At 40.3% G+C, this 24884-nt stretch overlaps 1 protein-coding gene across 39 annotated transcripts in view; it reads right to left on the reverse strand.

Annotated features, from left to right (window-relative positions):
- The window catches only part of lrrfip1a (leucine rich repeat (in FLII) interacting protein 1a), an 84458-nt gene that overhangs the window by 22896 nt on the left and 36678 nt on the right, over nucleotides 1-24884 (reverse strand). For 24 of the 39 annotated variants that reach the window (XR_013805188.1, XM_079664494.1, XM_079664492.1 and 21 more), the window contains exons 2-4: nucleotides 6380-6466; nucleotides 347-364; nucleotides 137-208 (exon numbers count right to left, since the gene is read on the reverse strand). Coding sequence is in view for 38 of the 39 variants with exons in the window: in XM_079664494.1 (XP_079520620.1) it covers nucleotides 137-208; nucleotides 347-364; nucleotides 6380-6466 (177 nt within the window). In the remaining variant the exon portion in view is untranslated. The remainder of the gene's footprint in view (nucleotides 1-136; nucleotides 209-346; nucleotides 365-6379; nucleotides 6467-24884) is intronic. The other 15 variants (XM_079664495.1, XM_079664465.1, XM_079664468.1 and 12 more) reach the window with 2 other exon arrangements.

Genomic DNA, 24884 nt, shown 5'->3' on the forward strand with positions numbered 1-24884 from the left:
AGGCTTAACAGGAATGATCTGAAATGCAGCTGCAGACTGCACACTACAAAAGCCTCCGTCAGACAGGCAGGCAAAAATAAAGAAAACATGCGTAGTGTTAAGTGTTAGTGATGTCATCAGCGCACAGTAACTGTACCATCCATTGTTCAATATCTCCCCATTTGCTGTCCGATCGGTCGTCTACTTTGGTGTTCAAGCCATAATATTTCTGAGAGACAGGACATAAGGGAGGACAGCTCAGAAAACAGAAAACAGAACACAGGTAACACACTTCTTTTACTTCGGCAGGATCTGAAGCACACGCCACAATGATGTCCGAGGTGGGACTGAGCAAGAGGAGGCCTACCTTCTGCACCTGAAAGATCTACACACCGACGAGACGTAGAGGAGAAAGATCGGAGGATATCAAACATAAAAACAGGGGAAAGAAATGATAAATCAGCTTTAGAAATAATATTTGATGAAGAAAGATATGAAATCTAAACAAAAAGCAGGCAGCTGCAGTATGTGACGGATGAAGACAGACAGCATGCACGCATGAAAAGTACAGAGTTAGTGTTCTGCTAATGAGAGGAGCTCAGGAATGTTCAGTGCCCCACTGCACATCAGGACCAACAGAAAGTGACCCCAGAACACATGGAGTTCACTGGAGATCTGCAGACTGGGTCCCCAGGCGTTTCCCATGCTTCTTTAGGTGTGGATCAGTGGCAGAAAGCAGTGCCAGGAAATGCAGAACAGAATAAGGAGGTGAGCTGAGCTTACATTCAGACAAAGTGAACAATATCCAGAGGAAGCCCAAACTTGCCAACCAAAACATGTTTTTAATTGTTGGGTAATACACTGATTGCCTTTGCTGCAAAGTGTTATGGCGCATTTCCACTACAGCGCGGAGCACGGTTTAAGCGTGCCGTGCCGTGTCCGGCCCGTGTTTGGTTGCGTTTCCACTTGGCGTAGTTCCGGCTAGCGGGTACTTTTTCACAGTTTTTCTGGCTCTCCAAAATCGAGGTTCTTTCCGGGCCAACAACCGGGCTGAATATGCTAAACTAGTGAGAGAATCGCTGGCAACTACAACAAAATGAACATATTTGACCGTGATTTAATTTTAATACACATTTCAAAATGATGCCGAAGTAACAACATACTGATAACATGAATTAATGCTTTGACAAGTCCGCAGACAGACGGCAGGCGAAAAACCTTTTGAAATGCTTGTTGTCTAAATGGAGATCGGCTAAGCTAACGCTGTATATGCTCCGACCGTCCACACTCACAACAACGGCCTGCAGACATAAATAAACCAGCATATATTTAGTGTTGCTTCGTGACCAATGTTTTTTGACTGTGACTAAAGCTATAACTTAAAGTACATTTGTCAGGATTTCCCTGGATGTCGTGCTGATTCTAAAAGACAGAACATATATATATTTAGGAGAAATGAATCCAGTATGAGCAGTATGACGCTACAACCAGCAGCCAGTTAGCTCAGGCTTATGAGCCGGAGCATTTCTTGGTTGGGCACTTTGTGGTCATCAAGCACTCGACTACTCTTTGCATTTACTTTACAGATGCAGAGCTAGAGCACAATTGTATTGCGTGAAATATTCAGATTCAAAGAGACGTTTTCGCTCCAACATTACATCACATTTGCAATTCTATTCTTCTTGTGTATTATTCTAAACATTTCCGCATCAGTACTGCGTGTAAAATTGAGCGGTGATTCTAAACTCCAATCACCGCAGTTGTAGCTGTAAGGAGAGGTCTGAGGACTGGACCCAGGGAGGACAGTGTGTCACTCCGAGTCAGCAAGTCAACACGTAGCTGTCTCATGTGGGGATGTGCTAGGGCTGGGCGATATGGTCTCTAAATGATATCACGATATTTACTGACTATATCGCGATATACGATATATATCGCGATATTCTGAAATGTCCTCTAAAAAAAAAACCCCTTGATGTTTACAGTCACGCCAGTATGATGATTCTAGTAGTCCCTGCAACATATGTCTGCATTAAAAAAATCGACTAATAATGAAGAAAATGAACACATTTGTTGCCTTAGTAATTTATGCACTAACTACATTACTACTTGTACTACAACATTTGAATCATCAGTTCTTCCTCATTTTCCTCAATTGTTCATATTTGGTTTATGAAAATAATGATATTGTGGTCATTGTTCAAAAATGTCTGCTATTATTATGAGTAGTATTATTATTATTAGTATAATGCGCTTTCTGTCTTCCTGTCATTATCAGGAGTTAGAAATGTAATGGCTATCTAGTAGATTAGATTTGAACCTTCATTCTCCTAAACTGCTGGGACATTTCCCTATAGCCAATACCTTTATATATTCTTCTCCTCACTTACTTGTCAGCATAGGTCGGCATTGATGTACAGAGCCGACAGAAGACCTTGTTTATATTGGCATCATATTGAGAGGTGCAGTGACGCGTCCTAAAACCAGGAAGTAAGCTGCTGGTTCCCTCGACAAAAAAGCAATGGGATTTCTCCACAGGGTTTTGGAAAATAGCTGGAAATAAGGTCTGTGGAAAACAAACCTGTTTGATAAATGCACGTTTTGTTCAGCCGGATAATCTCCACATGTCTTCCCTACTTTAATAATGTTAGAATCATAAATCTAATCGATAGATTATAAAAAGGGTTTTAGGACGCGTCACTGCACCACTAGAAGCAAACTCCATCGATCAAGCTGGCTGAAACTTTCTCTCCCTCTTCTTCTCATGCTCCCTGTCACTCTCCTTTAACTCCTCCGGTGACTTTCTTTTATTTGAAGATAGTTTTTTGCCCGGCGCTCACGGGAGCCTGCGCGCTGGCTCCCGTTTGCCTTTCACCCAACAACGACAACCGCCTCACGAAACGCTATGTTGTAGCGTTAATAAACGAAACAATTTAACAACATTGCTTGCCAAAGTACCTATACCACAGGACAATTTAATTTTTTTAAGCAATATTTTTAGTGGCCCGAGCGGGCAAGTGGAAAGTACGTTATGCTGGCCCGGGGTGTCTAAATAGTGCTTCCGAGCCAGCGGGCCATTTATAATGTCGAGCCCTGCTCTCTGTCACTGTGCATGTGTGTAATGTTTGTGTGCAAGTTAGACGGGGCCTGCGTGTGTGCCTGCGTGTTTGACTGTGTCTATGAGGGAGAAAGGAAAGCTCATTTTGGCCGCGGCGGGAAATTGATTTGACAACATAATACTCGATGTTCACGATGTGGTCATTTACGACATCGCATGGAGTGTAATCCACGATGTATCGTGTAAACTCGATATATCGCCCAGCCCTAGGATGTGCTATATTTATTTGTATACAGAATGTTATTCACCATAGTCGTTGTCATACAGTTAATCCTACTCATGCTGTTAACAGACATTGAAACATTGTTTACGAGAAAAATGTTGATTTAAATGTCCACACTGAACACCTCTGCCCTTCAGCTGTAATGTTTGCACTTCATATTCAAATCACTGTCTGACTGAGCAGTAGAAATGTGCCACAGCTCCTTACGCTGATGACAAAACACAACCCTGTTTATTTAGAAAAAGGCCAACGTCTCTTTGACCTTGTCCCGATACCTCCGCCGAGCAAATCTAACACACCCCATCCTACTGCTGCACTTTCCATCACATGGGTTCAGTACTCTAATCCAGATTTACTACCACTGTCTCCCTTGTAAGCTTGCCCAAATTGCCTGTTGTGTAATTCTGTCTTCCAAAAATCGACCCACACTGCCCTCTGCGCCCACTGCATCACTTTGGGAACAACGCAACTCCTAGATAATCAGTGTGAGGACGGCCTGCTGCCCTCCTGTAGACTTCAGTGGAGATGAGAGTGCATGAACTCAGCTGGCCTGGCACTGGTGCCCACTGCAATGCAGCACACTCAAATAATATGCCATACCCCGCCATCTTCCAGGCAGAGTTCACGAGTTGTCGAGGACAGACTTATTTAAAACAATATACAATGAACGCTGTGGTGCACCAGATTCACATTATTTCTGCTTACGATATCCTTAATGTTGCATTATTAAAGCCACAAACTATCTGTGCACTAGCCGTAAACATATACGAATTCATGGCTACGATCGGTGCAACATCGGCTCTGAATCCGTTATGACCTTTGACCTAGAAAAGATGCCATAATCCGAAATCTACATTTGTTTTTTTCCACCTCTAATGACAATTTAAAATGTGACAATGAAAATGTAAAACGGCATAATGTGTCAAAAACATTGCACAGTGAGAACAGATCAATAAATGACTGGAGGGCTCTTGTCTGCTTACTTTTCTCCAATTACATGTCTGGACGACCAATTAGCAGGAGAGCCAGGGCACAAGTTACTCAGTTTGCACCCTTTGCTTTACACTCACCGAGCTGCCCTTAGTGAAGGGAGGGGTCCCTGGGCGCCCGCTGAGGGCAGCCCTAAGCCCCCTCCCTGCCAGCCGACGCCCAGCCGTCCTGCTGCCTTCAGGGTATAAGGAAAGGTTGCATCCTTCAGCAGTCAGCAGGTAACACCACGGCCATGCATAAAGGTTTGAGCAGCACAATGGAGGGAACCACACGTCTCTCGTTTGCTGCTATACAGCCAATAATCCACCGTTAGCAGTCTTCAGCATGGGAGAAGACATCCTAAAGTCCTGAAGGTGGATGTGAGTGCAGCAACCCATCGCTCATGGAAACAGAACGGCAACAACAACGTTTCGCTGTAGGCTGCACTGAGGAGGACAACCTGCTAAGCTACTTTAGAACCCGGCTAAAGGGTTTAAGGCACACACAAACTGACCCTGACCAGACTCTACTTAACAGTGAGCCCTAATCCTGTGCGTACAGTATGATGGTGTATTTGTGTGTGCACGTGTTTTCTGTGTCTGTGTGCGTGTGAAGAATGTTGTTGTTGTCTCCCCACCTGTGTTTTGATTGCTGAATAATTGAGTGCTGCTGGAGTAATGAATATCCCAGAATAGCTTAACGGGAAAAGGGGTTTGCTATAACAACACGTAAAGCAGTCATCTTTAAGGAACAAGGGAACAGGGATGGGATGGTGAGAAAACATTTGATGAAATCCCAGATATGTCATATCTATGTTTGCATTCTGCCATTGTGAGCAATCCTGTACATCCAACAGCAGTATTTTTGAAATAATGCAATGAAGTACCTTGATAATAAAGGGTTTGGCTGTTTTAGGATTGTTTTTGGTTATAGCCATCTTGTCTACTAACTATATCTTAATTGAGTCTTCAACAAGACAACCTTTAGGAAGTTTCAAGATCATTTAAGTTCAACACCCAAAAGGGTGACATGTGATCACAGTTGCAGGGGACTTTTCTTCCAAATCATCTCTGGACTCAGCAATAAGTAACCTTTAAGGATTCAATTGAGACAGGTCAACATGTCAGATGGGAGAGAGGGGGGATTACCAGGCTAAGAAAAGTGAGCTCGAAAAGACACACACACACACACACACACACACACACACACACACACACACACACACACACACACACACACACACACACACACACACACACACACACACACACACACACACACACACACACACACACACACACACACACACACACACACACACACACACACACACACACACACACACACACACACACACACACACACACACACACACACACACACACACACCTCGGTCCTCTGCTGACGAGGCTAAATGTTCTGGCCTCTCTGTAAGACATTTCATTTAAAGCTTTAGCAAAGGAGATGTGTGACTTGAAGAGTCTTGAAAGATTTGTTCAATTTGGCCAGAGATAAACTGGAAGAGGTTAAAACCCTTTCTGAGAGTGATTAGTGATCCTCTTTGAGGGCTTTGGCTGACTATGTGCTGAACCACGCGTGGGCGGTACACAACAGAAAATATCCATTCATTTTGTAGACTTTTAATTTGCCTAGCTTATTTCCGGCACTTTCTATGAACAACTCCAGTCCCCAGCAGCAGTTCTCCCAGAGCTGCAGTGACAGCAGCCTATTTAGGACTGACACATGACCCCGGGATGTTTAACAGCATGGAGCCCTGCTGACAGGAAATGCTTTTCGTCTGAACGGCCATCAACACAGTACCAACAGGTCTGCTGAATTCTTCTGGTTATTTAGGGAAACGCATCATGCACACATCAGGACTTGGGTGGCATATTAAAGGATGGATGATCAGCGGCCCTCCCTCAATGTTAAGCTGTAATATCCAGACACATAGAAAACTCTTCCAGACATGGAGTGATATATGGATAAAACTCATGCCAACATATGCTACTCAGCTAAATGACTGATGCCTTCTGCAGGTAGACATACTGGTCTCCTATATTCTAAATGTGACAGTGCTTCTGGACCTGTACCTCTTTCTGTTGTCTCTCCAGCTCCTTCATGCGGATCTCTCTGGCCTCTGCCCGGGCCGCCCTCTTCGCTGCCAGCCTGGCCTCGGCCTGAGGGGCAGATAGAGAAAGAAATGGAACAGAGAGGGAGAAAATAGAAAATAGAGATGTGAGACAGTTTCCAATTTAGCTGGACCTAAGTCTCAAACATGTAGAAATGCTGAATGTGCGTGAGACCAGAAGTCAAGTTCCTCGACAGAATTCATAGAAAACATTTAGTGGTTAATTGCTGTAAAGTAAGGGCACCATACATTAGTTACAGGGTCCTTACACCTTTTCCAAGTCAAATTCAAGCATTTTCAAGGTGCATTTTCAAGGTGCATTTTCAAGCTTTTCAAGCATCTTACAGCTGTTGTAAATTACATATTTATATACACATACTTATACTCAAATGATTATTTCCCTACCTCACATTAAATCAGATGTTCTTTATGCCAAATGTGTGTTTCACAATAGCATTCTACATGAGGATGAACAAGTTAAAGAAAATGAAACTAAGTTTAATATTTCAAAATGAGTGATCTGTACGTAGACGGGGCATCCCATATAACCTGGCTGAGCCAATATAAAACAATCAGCCAAATAACTTTTCAATACATTATTGATAACTATTTTTGAGGTACTTTTAGATTGGCAGTAAACACAAGTCAGAGGTAAATGGTGTACTTTTACTGCACTACATGTATTTAATACCTTTAGTTACTTTGCAGATGTGGATGAATGATGTGAAATATAATCAAGTGTTAAATCAGACTTTAGTTCCACCTGGAGTAAATCCACAAGCTACCCTTTAGTATACAAAGTCATTCAAACTAGCTGCACCTTTAGCAGCTTTGAGAACAATTTCATGATCAATCATTATAAAACATTTCATATATATTATTCTGAAATGGACCAATCTGCACAATGACTACTTTTACTGTCGCTACTTTCACTATATTTTTATGAGAATACTTTTCTACTTTTACTTGAGGAACATTTTGAATGCAGGACTTTAACTGTAACAGAATATTCCTACACTCTGGTACTTCTACTTTTACTCAAGTACAAGATCTGAGTACTTCTACTTTTACTCAAGTACAAGATCTGAGTACTTCTACTTTTACTCAAGTACAAGATCTGAGTACTTCTACTTTTACTCAAGTACAAGATCTGAGTACTTCTACTTTTACTCAAGTACAACATCTGAGTACTTATACTTTTACTCAAGTACAAGATCTGAGTACTTCTACTTTTACTCAAGTACAACATCTGAGTACTTATACTTTTACTCAAGTACAACATCTGAGTACTTATACTTTTACTCAAGTACAACATCTGAGTACTTATACTTTTACTCAAGTACAATATCTGAGTACTTCTACCACCTCTGGTAGCGTATTAGCCTAAATTGTAGCCACAACATCACGCAGAGCTGCATAAAAATAGACTCACAATGGTAACAAGTGGAAAATATTATTTACAAATATGTACAATGATTTGTAGGTAATGTTGAATACTCAAGACACCTGTTTTATACATCTTCAAAGGAAGACTGTGTTCATTCTACAATTACATGATGGGATTAAAGAAAAATGTAGTTTTACTTACATAATACTTCAAGATTTTATATAAAAGCCTGTTTCTAAAATTATCAACCATAGCGACGCGGTCAAATCCTCAGTTTATCATTTATAATAACATACTAAGGTCTAATTACACAACCAAGTCTCACGGCATTTCATGTTATAGTCGCAAAATAAATGTAATCAATTGATTCGTGTTCACCAAACCGATTTTCCCCTTCTTTTCGTGTCACACAGAACGATTTTAAAAGCAATGTATTTCTATTGGTAGTATGTTTCGTGCCTGCGTCTTTTTGTCCGGTCAGGTCTTGGAAGACCGGAAGCTGTGGGGTTCATAATAAAATGTTCTTACCTTTATATATGCAGTCTATGGTTCTTACTCAATATCAAGCCGCGATTATTGTTTGTTTTTTTATCGTATAATGTCGGGCTTTTTTTGCTGTCTGTGAGGAAAGGAAATTGAGCCTCAGAATACTGAAATCTGTATATATTTGTTTCCTTCTAATTTGTTATTATTTGTGACCCGCTCTATCGAAATCAGTCAAAAGTCGCAACGGCTCATTTAAAAAATAAACGTGGATTTGTGTAAAAAAAACTAGTTTTTCAGGGTTCGGGTGTTTTGTTTGATTTTAAATAAACAAAGTCTTGGCTTTCAGAATATGAAACTGTTATTGCCTAAATCTCATGATAAATACATTTTTGTTTTAAAGGGAAGAAGAGGCACCTCTCAACCCGCACCCTGCTCTTCCGCAGCACCGCTGCCCTCCCTCCGGCTGAAATTATGAAGTAAAGGCGTATAGTAATCATGGATAACAGGAAAGGGTCCGGGAAAGTTTATTTTCATCTGTTTTCAAATAAACAAAGCCGTGCTCCCCCTTTAAGAGGGCCTGCAAAGGGTTTTGGGATTTGCACTGTATGTCCATAAATGCTTGCCGTAGTAGGGCTGTGCAACTAATCGTATTTTAATCGCGATTACGATTATGGTTTGCAGCGATTATGAAAACAGCATAATTGACAAAATACGATTATTTTGCTGGGTGCGCTTTCGCCCATCCCTAAAAGCCCACTCGGCCACGTGGGGTGGGAGTGACATGTGTTGCGAGTGTTCAGCGCGAGCGAAGATGTCAGAACAAGAGTAGCAACTCGTTAAAAAGAAGGGTCGCGGGGAGATTCCCAGTCGATCGCGAGATGTGTCTAAAAATAGAACAACAATATTCTGTTTTATCCTTAATGTCCTGTAACATAATCTTCCTGTGCCAGAATAATGCACTTGAACGCATCAAAGCTTTGTGATTGACCGGCGTCACCCCATGTGTTAGGGCGTGGCTGGTGGGCAGTGGCCACTATTTCGCTGACGTTGTCCGTGTCAACAGGAATTACATTCCGCACACACACAAGACCGCAAGTATGGCAGAAGCAAAAAAGCCCAAAATATATAATTTTCACTCCGAGTGGGAGGATTATTATTTTTGTATCTATTCCAATTCAAAGTCCATCTGTCTCATCTGCAATGCGAGTGTGGCTTTATCGAAGAAGGGTAATTTAGGAGCGGCATTTCAAAACAGTGCACACACGCTGCGAGACAGAATTCCCTCCTAATTCTGCCCTAGGCTCCCAAAAGGCGAGGGACCTGAAAGGACAGCGAAATGCACAGCAGTCCATTTTCACCAGGCCCAACAACAAGAGCAAGGCTGCTACCATAGCATCTTATCGTGCCAGTCACGTTCTTGCAAAACACATGAAGTCTTTCAAAGACGGGGAAGTTGTGAAAGAAGCATGGGGGCTGCCGACGCGCTTTTGGGGGACAGTAAAAATAACAGTAGCATTTCAACAGGTTTTTGATATAATAAAAACTCAAGTTAGATACCGTTATTAATCAGCTGTAAGTTTTAGTTTGTTTGCACTTTTCCATTATAATTATTGTACAAAATGGTATAAGAATGCAAACATTAAGATCTTTTCTGTTGATTGATTATAGTCTATTATCATTTCAGGTTAAAGGCATTTCTTTTTATACTCTAATAAAATGCAACAAAAAATGGGTTTGATTCCATTCATTTTGTCTTTTTTATTGCACTTTGGCAGCAGATTCCTGTGTAGCTTCAGATCTGAGTTGTCTTATTAGTAAGCCTTATTTATACTTTTGTAGCAACACTATTTTTATATAATGGCAAAGAAAGGGTTCAGAGTCTTTTCTTTTTTTCCTGTGTCATACAGTATGTGGCAGCACTGCCACAAGTTCCTCTTCAGAGAGGGTCTTCAGTACAGGTGGCAATATTGTCACCTGCATGCGCTCATCTCTGAAACCAGACCATGTAAACAGGCTGGTGTTTCTTGCAAAAAATCTTGAAGAGATGACATGAGCAGCCCTACCAGCATTTGCCATGGTGGCCAAAACATTTTTATTTGGTCTTAAATTGTAGTTCAACATTTATTTCCTGTTACTTCTGGACCATGACGTTCATGACTTCAACGTTTAACTGAGTGGAATATGTTGAATATGTTTTACCAAAATGTTGGCTATATGCTAACGAGTTTTCAGTAGGTTGTGACAGTGCACTGCAACATATTTGATTTAATTTATTTTAGTCTAATTTATTTTTATTTATCATATTAATATATGTTTAGTTTGGTTTTGGAAGTGCGCTCCAACATATTTGTTGATCTTGTTTATTGGTAAAATATTATTTGTTTTAAAGTTCAATAAATGGTCAATGAATAATCGTCAAAATAATCGTGATATCAATTATTGACCCAAATAATCGTGATTATGATTTTTGCCATAATCGCACAGCCCTATGCCGTAGTTTCCTGTTTCTGACTGTCTATGGAGCACATGGGTTGTTTCCTGTCAACAAAATCCTTGCTCAAATCCTAGGGTCTTTATGTCTGTAAGTACCATATTGTCTGTGTATACTTAGTTGCACATTTAAATTCATTATATGCAAACATGTAGAACAATGAATGATGCTAAACTTGTTAGCCGGTGAGCAGCAGTTGAAATGTTTGTAACGTTTATGCTAACAGGTACTCTGCTGTTTAGTCTTGTTTATCTGTATTTAGTGCTTAATGTGACAACGTCTCGTGACTGTGCATTTTGTTTGTATTTCAGTTTTACAAAAATGGAAATGGAAATGAAAATGGAAATTAATCAGTAAACATCCTAAGCTGACCTGCTGTCTCCTGGGTGTTTATTCCTGATCGCGTTAAGCTATCTGCCAAGCCTGCAATTCCAAAAATATTCTTGCAAGGGCAGAATAAAAGTATTGGCTTTCAGAATATTTAACTTGTTTCGGCAAATTCAGATGATAAATACAACTTTGAAGCTTGTAACGGCATAATTACTAGCGGGGAATGGAGTAATTTAACGTCACAGCAAGCATAACAACAGCCGGTGTTTCTCGTGAGTGTTTCCCCGGTACACAAATGCAAAAATACATAACACACTCGCAAGCTTCCCCCAGACCAGTAATACAAACGAAAATGTGTCTTCGGGTCAATGTGAGTGATTTCGACAGAGCAAGTCACATTTGGTTTAGGCACGAAACATACTACCAGTAGAAATACATTGCTTTTAAAATCGCTCTGTGTCGAATCCATAGATTATATTTCCTGAGTGCTTCATCCTCTGAACAGCACAGGATGGCGACTGGAGCACATAACATAGGTACGCTCCTCTGAAATGATTGTCCCCTGCAATTATTATTATCCCTCATCGAGTTCGCTATTCAGTTTGCTAACGTTAGCTTCAACAAACGTAACGTTAGCCTAAACTAAAATGCTCTACTACGGCGTACCTTCATGTGGCTCGTTAGCGCAGACTCTCGCATCGTTATTTTTGCAAACTTTGCAGGAGGCTACACGTGGGCTTGACCCTCGTCTTAGCCATGGCTTGTATTTGTCTTCTGCTAGCCAACACTCGTTGAAACTGCAACCTCCTGGCATACTGTCAGCTATCACTCTCATCAGAATGCCCAGGGGCCTCATTTATAACGCTGTGCGTAGGATTCACGTGGGAAGGTTGCTTACGAAGTACAAAGCAAAAAAATAGGTACAGAAATTTTCCGAAATTTTTCCGATTCACACAACATTGCGTACCGGCGAGGGATGTGCGTACGGCACGTCCTACGCCGGTTTCCCTTTATAAATCACAATCGACTCGAAATGCGGTGCAGCTTTTGCGGGCTTCACGTAACGCCCATATTTGCCTATAAATAGTCAAAGAAACGCCCATTCATTCATTCATTTTGACTGACTGCATGAAGAAGATCGCAGGAAATGATGACAGAACAGCTAAAAAAAGACATCTCACACCGTGTCAGATTTTGGTTATTTTGGGGAGGTCGAGATAAATCATATTGTTTGGTGGATGCAGTTTGAACAGAGTAGCAGCATGGAGGTCGGATCGTCACCAAAATAAATAAATAAGTGGTCCAAAAAAGGTTAATGACAAAATAAATACACATAGCCTTTTTACCGGGGACAGGAGACACTCCCTTGATGAGAAACTGTAAGAAATGATCGGGGAATCCCTCCGGAGTGGAGTCATGACGACTGGATCTGAATTATGTTTTTGTATTTGGTGGTTTGTGTTCCAGCTGTGGATCAGCAAATCCATAATCCACCAGTTAAAAGGAAAAATACAACTAATGTGTTGTGTTATATTAGCTGTAAAATTGACCACATATGGTGTTCTTAGTTTCCATACCTCCTGTGTTTTACGAGCAACTTATCCAATAGGCTATCGAACGGCATAAAACATGATTAAACGTGATAGTAGGCTATAAAACCATGCTCGTATCAATACAACCTATAGAAATGCAAAACGGCGTCAGTTTAAAGTAATTCTGTCCTCCTGCTTACCGCATCATTTATGAGAATACATTTCTTAACAAGGGAACATAATCGAGAGGGTGAGCAATAACATTTCCGTATTTATTTATTTCTCCAACTTATGTTTTTGTGTGCACGGAGGAGTCTCAAACAGGCGTTTGTTAAATCATTTTAAGATTGGCTTTAATCAATGTTTGAAAATGAATTCTTCACATATGATAAATGAGGTAACATTTTATTTATGGTATTATTTTCACACATTTCTCTCCATTCTTCCTTCTGCCAACGGTGTCGCAGTTTCTCGTCTCTCCCGTTTTTGTGCTTAGTGCGTACGCATGGTTTAGAGTTTGTGTGGAAGACCGCACATTTTCCCGTCAAGTTAGTATTTTATAAATCGCAAACATTGCGTAGAAACGTATATCCCTTTATAAATGAGGCCCCAGGTCACACACGTAACAAAAACACTTGCAGGTCACGCTCATAGCGCAGGAAGGCCGGAGCGGAGCTGTTTTATGTAAAAGCGAAGCTATTAAGCGCGCACTTCTTTATTTTCTTTTAATCTAAAAAGCGAAGTAAAGCATTTACGATTTCAAGCACTTTATCCCAAATGTAAGTGCCATTCCCAAAATTCAAGCACTTTTCAAACCTTGAAAACACCTCGTACAATTTCAAGCATTTTCAAGTATTTCGAGCACCCGTACGAACCCTGTAGTTACTATCCGGCAGAATACATGTACGCTTAAACCAATAGGTGCAGGTTTTACAGTAAACATAGCATGTTCAAATGAGTGATAGGACAAGTCTATAAACACAGAATATCAAGTGCACTGCTCCTAGTACTAGGATGGGTTAAATGCAGAGGTCACATGTCACTGTGTGTGCTGTGTGCATGTATGTGTGACCGTTAAAGAGGGTTTCATCCTCCAACAGTGAACAGATGTGGTGGAAGACTGTATTTATTAGTAGAAGACCCATGTAGACGTGAAGATACAACAATGTGTAAATATGCATTTATATTTCTGTATTTAAAGGCGTTCCCTGTGCTCCACTCAGCGCTCGTTCATGAGCCGAGCTTTTCCCTTAAAAGGACCTCTCAGAGCATGTACTGTGTGAGTGTGTGCTGCAGACTGTGTGTGTAAGCATTTCCTTCCTCAGCTTTGTGGTACACACTGTGTGGGTGCAGTGTGTTGGCCTCTAGGCGGGGTCTCTGTAATCCCTCCCACCCTCGCACTAATGCATTTCCCCAATGTCACTCAACATGACCACGTCACAGGAAAACACTGACAAAGAAAAGAAGGAGTCCGTTTCAAAGGACAGAATGTTCACAGGCACACAAACCCACCATTAAAATAACTTATTAACTAATTAACAGCTTTGTCAGGAAATATAAAAGAGAAAAGAAAAGGGAACATTTCCTGCTCAAGAAACCAAAGGAGACAAAAATCAATGTTTAATTTTACTCTTGGTATTTGTTCACTTAAAACAAATGTGGTGTTGGAGATAATAATTCATTCTCCATGGTAGATCTGGAGAAAATAACATTTTTGATGAATATTATCAGTAATGTTGATACAATGACCGGGTAATGACTACATCAAAGAAGAGACATAACAGTTGTCAGTTTAGAAAATAACCTTGTATTCATATACAGTGGGGCAGAAAAGTATTTAGTCAGCCACCAATTGTGCAAGTTCTCCCACTTAAAAAGATGAGAGACGCCTGTAATTTTCATCCTAGGTATACCTCAACTATGAGAGACAAAATGAGAAGAAAAAAAATCCAGAAAATCACATTTTTTAAAGAATTTATTTGCAAATTATGGTGGAAAATAAGTATTTGGTCAATAACAAAAGTTCATTTCAATACTTTGTTATATACCCTTTGTTGGCAATGAAAGAGGTCAAACGTTTTCTGTAAGTCTTCACAAGGTTTTCACACACTGTTGCTGGTATTTAGGCCCATTCCTCCATGCAGATCTCCTCTAGAGCAGTGATGTTTTGGGGCTGTCGCTGGGCAACACGGACTTTCAACTCCCTCCAAAGATTTTCTATGGGGTTGAGATCTGGAGACTGGTTAGCCACTCCTTCGTTGCCCGGGCGGTGTGTGTCATGCTGAAAGACCCAGCCACGTTTCATCTTCAATGCCCTTGCTGATGGAAGGAGGTTGTCACTCAAAATCTCACGATACATGGCCCCATTCATTCTTTCCTTTACACGGATCAGTCGTCCTGGTCCCTTTGCAGAAAAACAGCCCCAAAGCATGATGCTTCCACCCCCATGTTTCACAGTAGGTATGGTGTTCTTTGGATGCAACTCAGCATTCTTTCTCCTCCAAACACGTCTAGTTGAGTTTTTACCAAAAAGTTCTATTTTGGTTTCATCTGACCATATGACATTCTCCTAATCCTCTTCTGGATCATCTAAATGCTCTCTAGCAAACTTCAGACGGGCCTGGACATGTACTGGTTTAAGCAGGAGGACACGTCTGGCACTGCAGGATTTGAGTCCCTGGCGGCGTTCTGGGATTTTTGCTCACCGTTCTTGTGATCATTTTGACACCACGGGGTGAGATCTTGCGTGGAGCCCCAGATCGAGGGAGATTATCAGTGGTCTTGTATGTAGGCCTGTCACGATAATTAATTGTGTTGGACGATAAATTTTTCTGGAAATTATTGCGATAAACGATAATATTGTCGGCACCGTTTTAAGACCATTTTAGACATAATGATAATATATAATAATAATTAAAGTACATCCTTTCAAACATAACTTTTTATTGAACATTCAACATTGCAAATTAAATGGGAAATAATATTAAAATATATAAATTATATATAATAAATAAAACAAATTAAATTATAATAAATTAATTAAATCACACACAACCAAAACAATAAATTAAATACAGTCAGGCTGGAAAACAGAGCGCTCTCTCTCTCTCTCTCTCTCTCTATATATATATATATATATATATAAAAATAAATAAATATGAGCACACATTATCTCACAAGCAAAAAAACCCTCCTTAAAACAACAGTTAAGTGTACAGTCCACTGTCAAAGACCCAGATGCCTCAACAGGCCATATCCAAATCTGTTTTTCTAAGTTTTCGAGCAAGGAACACCAACATGTTTGCATTGTCGGGCGGGGGCTCTCCATCTCCAGCTGCCGTGTTTGCTCCCAGCTGGGAAAACCGAATGGGGTGGTTGTGTTTTAGGTGGTTTAAAATGCGTGGTATTGCCTGCTTTTGTCGCTACCTTTTTTTAAACCAATGCGACACACCGCCCGGCTCATTCAAGTCCGTAGGTTCGCCTCCTTGATTTGGTTTGAATCCAAAATACTGCCACACCGGAGAATCGAGATGTGTAGTTAGGTTTTGTAACCAATTCCATTTCACTTTAAATTCCCCGCGAGTAAGTCACACGTTGTCTCCCGCTTGTCGCTATATTATTAATTTGGCTGCTACGCTGCTGCACGTGCACGCGGAGTGTCCTGATCTGGCTGTGTGTCAGCCCCGCCCCTCACAGCGCACCTGGCAGCCACAGCGCTCCAGGCTAAAATGCTGGTCACATCTTTATGTAAACGGCAATTTATCGAGCTCAGAAAAGTTATCGAGTCCATTTTTATTTATCGTACGATAAGTCAATTTATCGATTATCGCGACAGGCCTACTTGTATGTCTTCCATTTTCTAATAATTGCTCCCACAGTTGATTTCTTCACACCAAGCTGCTTACCTATTGCAGATTCAGTCTTCCCAGCCTGGTGCAGGTCTACAATTGTGTTTCTGGTGTCCTTTGACAGCTCTTTGGTCTTGACCATAGAGGAGTTTGGAGTGTGACTGTTTGAGGTTGTGGACAGGTGTCTTTTATACTGATAACGAGTTCAAACAGGTGCCATTAATACAGTTAACAAGTGGAGGACAGAGGAGGCTCTTAAAGAAGAAGTTACAGGTCTGTGAGAGCCAGAAATCTTGTTTGTTTGTAGGTGACCAAATACTTATTTTACAGAGGAATTTACCAATTCTTTCATTAAAAATCCTACAATGTGATTTCCTGGATTATTTCCCCCCATTCTGTCTCTCATTTTTACATTACATTACATTGCATTTAGCTGACGCTTTTATCCAAAGCGACTTACAATAAGTACATTCGACCAGGAAGATACAATCTTGAAGAAAACAGAATCATATAAGTACATCAGGTTTCATAGAGCCAAACATTTCAAGTGCTACTCAACTGGCTTTAGATAAGCCAGCCCTTTATTAGTATATACATATGTAGCACTTCATTTCAGACTCCAGCTTACAGCTTCCTGCCTACGACCTGCCTAAGACCAGTATAGAGGAATGTTAAGCCCTCCCACTATTTTCCAAGAGGGCGTTGCCAGATTTTCAATTTCAGGTTTTAACCAGGAGATGGCGCTTCATTCACAAATACAGAAAGACAAGTTTCATGGACTTTCAGTTGTGTTTTGAAGAGCCTTTGAACACATCGATATTTTAGATCAACCAAAGTATATCTAATCTTGTAATTCAATAATATATAGTCTTTATATATTAAATAATCAAAATAATAATGTAAATGTTTACATTACACTTCTTTATTTGTTATGCTCATACTTTTACCTTTAAATCGTTTGCTTTAATATGCAGTATATTTTTTGTATATTTTTGTGTTTGCTTCCTCCTGCTCCCTTTCGGACACATACTGTATGATTTATTATTATTATTAATATGAAGATATTATTAAGATAAGATAAGATGTTACTTTATTGATTGAACATTTTAGTTTAGAATGTGCTGTCCCACGGTAATTCAGAAGGCTCACAGGTCACATTCCGACCATTATTTAAAACAGGGCTGGGGAACCTCCGGCCCCCCGGGCCGTATACGGCCCGCGAGACCATTTGCTACGGCCCTCGAGGTACTTCATAAACACACGCAAAAAAGAAAAAAATTAAAGAAATCTAGACCGCAAAAAAATTAAACAAGCGAGTGCCGGTTTTTCCTGGCCAAGGTCAGGGTCCTTGAACACAACACGAGCCTAACGTGTCATCACGTGGTATATGTCTCGTCTGACAGGGGTGCAGTTCTTCTGACGGAGAGCACCAGAGCGTTGTACCCATGGAGGAGGTGAGAACCCCCCTAGAGGAGGTTAGGTCCCCCCCACTTAAATCAGTCCACATGGATTGGAAACTAAATACTTTCGCACACATCTTGTGTCCAATATGCGTTCTGTTTTGGTGGTCATGCCACAACCGTACACGTGAATGCATGCACGAGTCATGGTAAAATATCTGGATTAAGAGTTTGCTTTTTCTTTGCACGGCATGAAAGAAAGGCGAAATGAATGGGCTGTGATTTTAGTATTTTTAAGCAGAGGTCAATAATTTGTACGGCCCTCGGAGGATGTTGAAAAAATTGAAATGGTCCTTGAGAGGAAAAAGGTTCCCCACCCCTGATTTAAAACAATAGGTGCTTTCACACCGTCTACAGTTTGATTTGTATAGAGGGAGCTCTGTGGCCAGTGTTCGAATTACCCATTTGCTTTCGGGGGAGCCCTATTATTCAGTGCACATCCTGCTACTAAATATATCACACGCACGCTCTGTTGACTGGCGCAGCAGCAGTTGAGTAAAGTTGGAACGATATTGGCAGATTCAGATTTCACGGATCAATAACTCATGAACAAAACGTTATTCAGACACAAATGATGTCTCCTAAGTACCGTGGTAAGGTTGACAACAAATTACATTTTTATCAAAAAAAGCCAATACGTGCTGTCCTCCAAACTGGAAACATTACATTGGTCTCTATCTGCAACCGGAGAAGAAATTAGTGCTCAGGGACCGTCTGCAAAGTGCAACTCCGAAAAAAGAGAATACAATAATATTCAATCACTTCACTATTATACAGCTTATTACTACCAAACTCACCACACAAATCAATAGTCTCCTGTTGGTCAGACTACAGCAGAGAGTTTGGAAGAATGTGCTTTTGAATAATTTTGGTGAATATTTCTAATGTAAAATCATGGCATCATTTTCAATAACCGTCTATACCTCCTGGATCATGGGTGTAATCCTAGACGGCACATAAGAGCAGATGGCCAGGCAAGAGCTAAAAAAGGTGAGTGAAACTGATTATTCAAAGTATTTGCATCCCTTTAGTACTGTAGGCTTGAGAAAGGAGACAGAACTATGTCTACAGGCAACTTCCAGCGTTATTATAATCATGCAGTTTTTGGAGACATTTGTGTTGTTTTTAACCAATACATTTAGAATATAAGCTTCCCTTTTTTTGTTGTTCCTGTTGAAAAAAAAAAAAATGAATACTGTGTAAATGAAATTATTGTTTTGCACCTGTATATTATAGAAAATAACACTTTTGGAGCCATTGGATTTGTCAATATAAGAAATCAAAACCAAACCATATTCTTCCAAACTCTCTGCTGTAGTCTGACCACCAGAAGACTATTGATGTGTGTAGTGAGTTAGGTATAAATATACTGTATAATAGTAACGTTATTGAAGATGATGCCATATTTATTGAAGATGTTACACTATAAATATTCCCCAACATTACTCAAAAGCACATTCTTCCAAACTCTCTGCTGTAGTATGAGCATCAGGAGACTATTGATGTGTGTAGTGAGTTTGGTAGTAATACTTTATAATAGTGAAGTTATTGAATATTATTGTATTCTCTTTTTTCGGAGTTGCACTTAGCAGACTGTCCCTGAGCACTCGTTTCTTCTCCGGCTGCGGAAAGAGACCAATCTAATGTGTCCAGCTCGGAGGACGGCACATATTGCCTTTTTTTTATCAACATGTGATTGTAGTTGTCAACCTTACCACGGTACTTAGGAGACGTCATTTGTGTCTGAATAACGTTTTGTTCATCAGTTATTGATCCGTGAAATCCAAATCTGCCAATATTGTTCTAACTTTACTCAACTCGCAGCAGCACGGATTCGATCAATTGCTATAAAATCACTCTGCTACTACTACAGACGGTGTCACTACGCCGGCGGCTGTGGCCATTGTTGAAGCGTCTTCAGGCTCCGCATCGGCAGGCCTCTCCTTCGGTGTGGAGCTGTCAAGTTCGACCCTAACGCCGCTTACAGCCGGCCAATTAAAAGTTGTTTTCCGTTCACGTTTTCATTTTTAGACTCCTTCGCTTCTTTGCTTGTGAATCCAAAAGCTGTGACGCTTGGCTGTTTTCGTTTTGCCATACTTTTTATTACAAAGCCAGAGTTAACAAAATATCAATATGAACATTTCAAATACCACGCCGGCATCACCGCCGTAACCATAGCAACGTAAGTAAGAATGCAGCGCCGCCACGTACAGATGGCAACACCCAGACATATTCACAAATATAAAACAAATATTCAGAAACTGTAATGAACAATAATTATTATTTATTTCAAGAACTGTTATTTACAGAAACTCAACATTTCTAATCTGTGTGACACAAATATGCACGATTGTTTTGGGCTCCCCCTATTTATCTCAAAGTCAGCCATCAAGGGAGCTCCCCCCCATTTCGAACAGTGTCTGTGGCTGAATGGCCAGCGATTAGGTGCGGCGCATTTATCATAGGTGATCAGAGCTAACTGCCTGCCGTCAGATTTCATTTAAAAAACAGATCCGATTTTAAGACTATTTCTGCGCTCATCAAGAATGATAATAAGAATAATGCGTATTGAACTGGTTTAATTCATTAGTGAGTTAATTAGCACCCTATGTTGTTAAAAATTGCATTCTAATAGCGGGATTTGACAGGTTTAGGTAGGCCTATACAAAAACCTCTGGCGGTTCTAGTGTTAAGGTAATTAGGTACAGTAGAAGCCATTTTTTTATCAGTAACGAATTTAGCAGTTGAACATAAAAGTCAACTAACTGAGGGTCACTTGCAATGACAGTGTTGTGTCTAACTGTAAGCTTGTCACTCAGAGTAACCTACAGTTAATTTAGCTGCTGGAGAAGAAAGATCAGGGGGGAGGGGGGGAGAGAGCTGTGGTTGATGGGCCATTAGTTGTGTAAATACACAGCTGAGAGCTGCCGTTTCATTCAGACTGTTTAAAAAACGGTAACAACGGACTATTTTTCTTAGCGGATGCATGTCAATTTAAATCAATACATACAACTATTTTTTAAATCAATAAAAACATTTTCTAAATCCATAAAATCATTTAAATTGATATTGGGAGTCATGTCGTTACTTTGTTGAGAATGTGGCCATGTAATAAGCGGGATAATTTGCAACGACTTGTTCCTTATGGCGAAAATAACACCCGTCATGTGTGTGTAGAGGTGTGTGTGGTTAAAACACTTTCATGAAGTGAAGGAGGTTTTCCTTCTATAAAACAGCTGTGGGCAGCAGTGAGTGTCACGGACATGAATTCATAGATCAAGGCAGACTGGTGCACACACTCTCCTGTCCTGCCAGGCGACACGCCCGTTCTAAGCCGTGTCCTTCACTCCTCACATCCCAAGCATCCCCAAAAAGTGTATTATGTCGTTAAATCTCAGATGTTATGTTTCAGTTGTGCTCTGTCTATGTTCAGTGATGCAAACTTGTCACCTTTCGGCGAAATTCGCCGTTTTGAATCCAAAATAAGTCGTTTGTGTGATTCATGTAGATCTGCAATAAAGATATTTTTGGGGTATGGGGGGGGTCTGGCACCCGGAGTAATCTGCGGCCGTGAGCTGTTATGTGCCATCATGACACGCATGGTGTTCTTTTTTTATATATTATAATGAAGTACGAGCTGTGTGCTCGAGTCTTCCTGCCTGTCGGCTCTGCTCATGGATGTATAATAAGGCTCTGCTGCTCCGAGATGATGGTCTAGCTTCAGCAGCTACATTACCTACGGGTGCGTTCGTTAATATTAACTGCGCGTCCGGAGTCACTGTGGCACAGACTGGACCGCTGGTGAACAGCTGTTAGAACGGGCCGTTCAGGTGTTCAGAGCAGAGCTCCCTGTCGGAGCGGCAGAGCGTGATGTGAACTGAAAAGTTTTTCTGTGGCAATATTATTTAAGGAATCGTTGAGCTAGCTGGCTAGCATACATTGTCACTATCTGCTAACGTTAGCTTTAGCCTTCTATTTCTAATAGTTTTTTTCATAGGCTATAAACAGAGGTGGTATAAGTATATATATATATATATTGTACTTGAGTAAAAGTAGAAGCACACAGATCTTGTACTTGAGTAAAAGTAGAAGCACTCAGATCTTGTACTTGAGTAAAAGTAGAAGCACACAGATCTTGTACTAGAGTAAAAGTAGAAGTACTCAGGTCTTGTACTTGATTAAAAGTAGAAGTACTCAGATCTTGTACTTGATTAAAAGTAATAGTACCAGAGTGTAGGAATACTCTGTTACAGTAAAAGTCCTGCATTCAAAATGTTCCTCAAGTAAAAGTAGAAAAGTATTATCATCAAAATATAGCTAAAGGAGCGACAGTAAAAGTAGTCATTGTGCAGATTGGTCCATTTCAGAATAATACATATGATATGTTTTATAATGATTGATCATGAAAGTGTTCTCAAAGCTGTTAAAGGTGCAGCTAGTTTGAATTACTTTGTATACTAAAGGGTAGCTTGTGGATTTACTCCAGGTGGAACTAAAGTCTGATTTAACACTTGATTATATTTCACATCATTCATCCACATCTGTAAAGTAACTAAAGGTATTAAATACATGGAGTGGAGGAAAAGTACAGCATGTACCTCTGAACTGTAGTGGAGTAGAAGAACAAAGTAGCAAAACATTGAAATACTTAAATAAAGTACCAGTATCTCAAAATTGTGCCCAAGTATAGTACTTACTTAGTATTAGTTACTTTACACCATGTGGCTATAAAGATAGAAAGACTAAGCCTTGCACAGAGGCATGAAAATACATTTTCAAAATGCTCAACAGTGCTGCCAAAATTATAAACTGACTGCTACACAATTAAAATAAATGCTTTTATATATTTCTATTAGATGTGACTCTTTGGCGTTTTTGTTATTATTAACACTGCTGCTTTAGTTGTTCTGACTGCTAAAATCCTCTATTATTCCGTGGGGTGGGGGAGCCGGGGCTCGGATCCTTGTCACCTTTTTCATACCTGATGAGTTTGCATCCCTGTATGTTAAAAAGCCTCAGTCACCTTAATTCATGTAATAAAAACATCTCAGGTCAGTAACACTCAAAGCTAAATGTGCAATACCATGTTCAGCTATGTTACTATTTATAATGTTATTGTTGTTACATCAGAAGATGTACATATTGAAATGATTTCTTAACTTACAGTAGGCTATTTTTTACAATGTGTGTTGGAAGGATTTATTAAATTACAATGAATATTGTCATTGTTGAAGGCTTTTAGAGAAGGGTGAACTATAAGCCTGAATTACATAACATTTTATCCCTAAAAACATAAAAGCCACAATAAATGAATCACAATTATTCTAGTTATTTTTACCTCCCGTATTGCTTTCAACCCACCAGCTTTTATGGTGTTGTTACGTCACTAACTGTAAGCTTGTCACATACAGTCTATGGTCACTCAGAGTAACCTACTGTTCATTTAGCTGCTGGAGAAGAAAGATCAAGGGGGGAGGGGGGGGAGAGAGCTGTGGTTGATGGACCATTAGTTGTGTAAATACACAGCTGAGAGCTGCCGTTTCATTCAGACTGTTTAAAAAACGGTAACAACGGACTATTTTTCTTAGCGGATGCATGTCAATTTAAATCAATACATACAACTATTTTTTAAATCAATAAAAACATTTTCTAAATCCATAAAAGCATTTCAATTAATATTAGGAGTCATGTCGTTACTTTGTTGAGAATGTGGCCATGTAATAAGCGGGATAATTTGCAGCGACTTGTTCCTTATGGGGAAAATAGCACCCGTCATGCAGATAAGGATCCCTCCGCTCCACTTTGGGATCCTTATCTGCCGACGAGGCTCCATTAAAATATAAATATTTTTAGTGAATTACTGAGTTTAGGCAAGTTAATAACGTTTTAATGAAGTTGAATACAGTATATTCATATGTGTCAGTGATTTCATGTCAATTCGGCAAACATAAACATAAATGATGGTGGTGAAGATGATGATTAAATTAGGATTAAAAATCGAGAGCCGGGCTGCATTTCCTCCCGTTCGTTTTTTTCGACTAAACAACATTATTTTGTTAAATAACAACATGGTGATGTTTTGTAAATGATTACATGTCTCTTATTTAGCACAGACTATGATATCCGTGACATATGGATCTTAACAAAGTTCCGCTGTACATCCATCGTACTGTCTCTGACTTTATTTCACATGAGCTCCAGTGTGGAACCCCACTGCACCCCCTGGTGGATCAATGATCCATTGCAGCTGGCTTCATTATAATTTCATTTATCTATCACGGGGGCGGTCTCAAGTCAAGCTGGAGGTTTTCCCTTGAGCGAGGGCAGATCACGTACCAATCACGGCCCTCGCGTTTCACACTGTCTGAAATGAATCGCTACATCTGTACAGTTGCAAGAAAAAGTATGTCAACCCTTTGGAATTACCTGGATTTCTGCATAAGTTGGTCATAAAATGGAGGAAGACACTGTTGTCCAGAAAAAACATTGCTGCACGTTTTAAGTTTGCAAAAGAGCACCTGGATGTTCCACAGCACTACTGGCAAAATATTCTGTGGACAGATGAAACCAAAGTTGAGTTTTTTGGAAGGAACACACAACGCTATGTGTGGAGAAAAAAAGGCACAGCACACCAACATCAAAGCCTCATCCCAACTGTGAAGTATGGTGGAGGGAGCATCATGGTTTGGGGCTGCTTTGCTGCCTCAGGGCCTGGACAGATTGCCATCATCGACGGAAAAATGAATTCTCAAGTTTATCAAGACATTTTGCTGGAGAACTTAAGGCCATCTGTCCACCAATTGAAGCTCAACAGAAGATGGGTGATGCAACAGGACAACGAACCAAAGCACAGAAGTAAATCAACAACAGAATGGCTTCAACAGAAGAAAATACGCCTTCTGGAGTGGCCCAGTCAGATTCCTGATCTCAACC

This window comes from Notothenia rossii (assembly GCF_949606895.1).
Source record: "Notothenia rossii genome assembly, chromosome: 2".
NCBI lineage: Eukaryota > Metazoa > Chordata > Actinopteri > Perciformes > Nototheniidae > Notothenia > Notothenia rossii.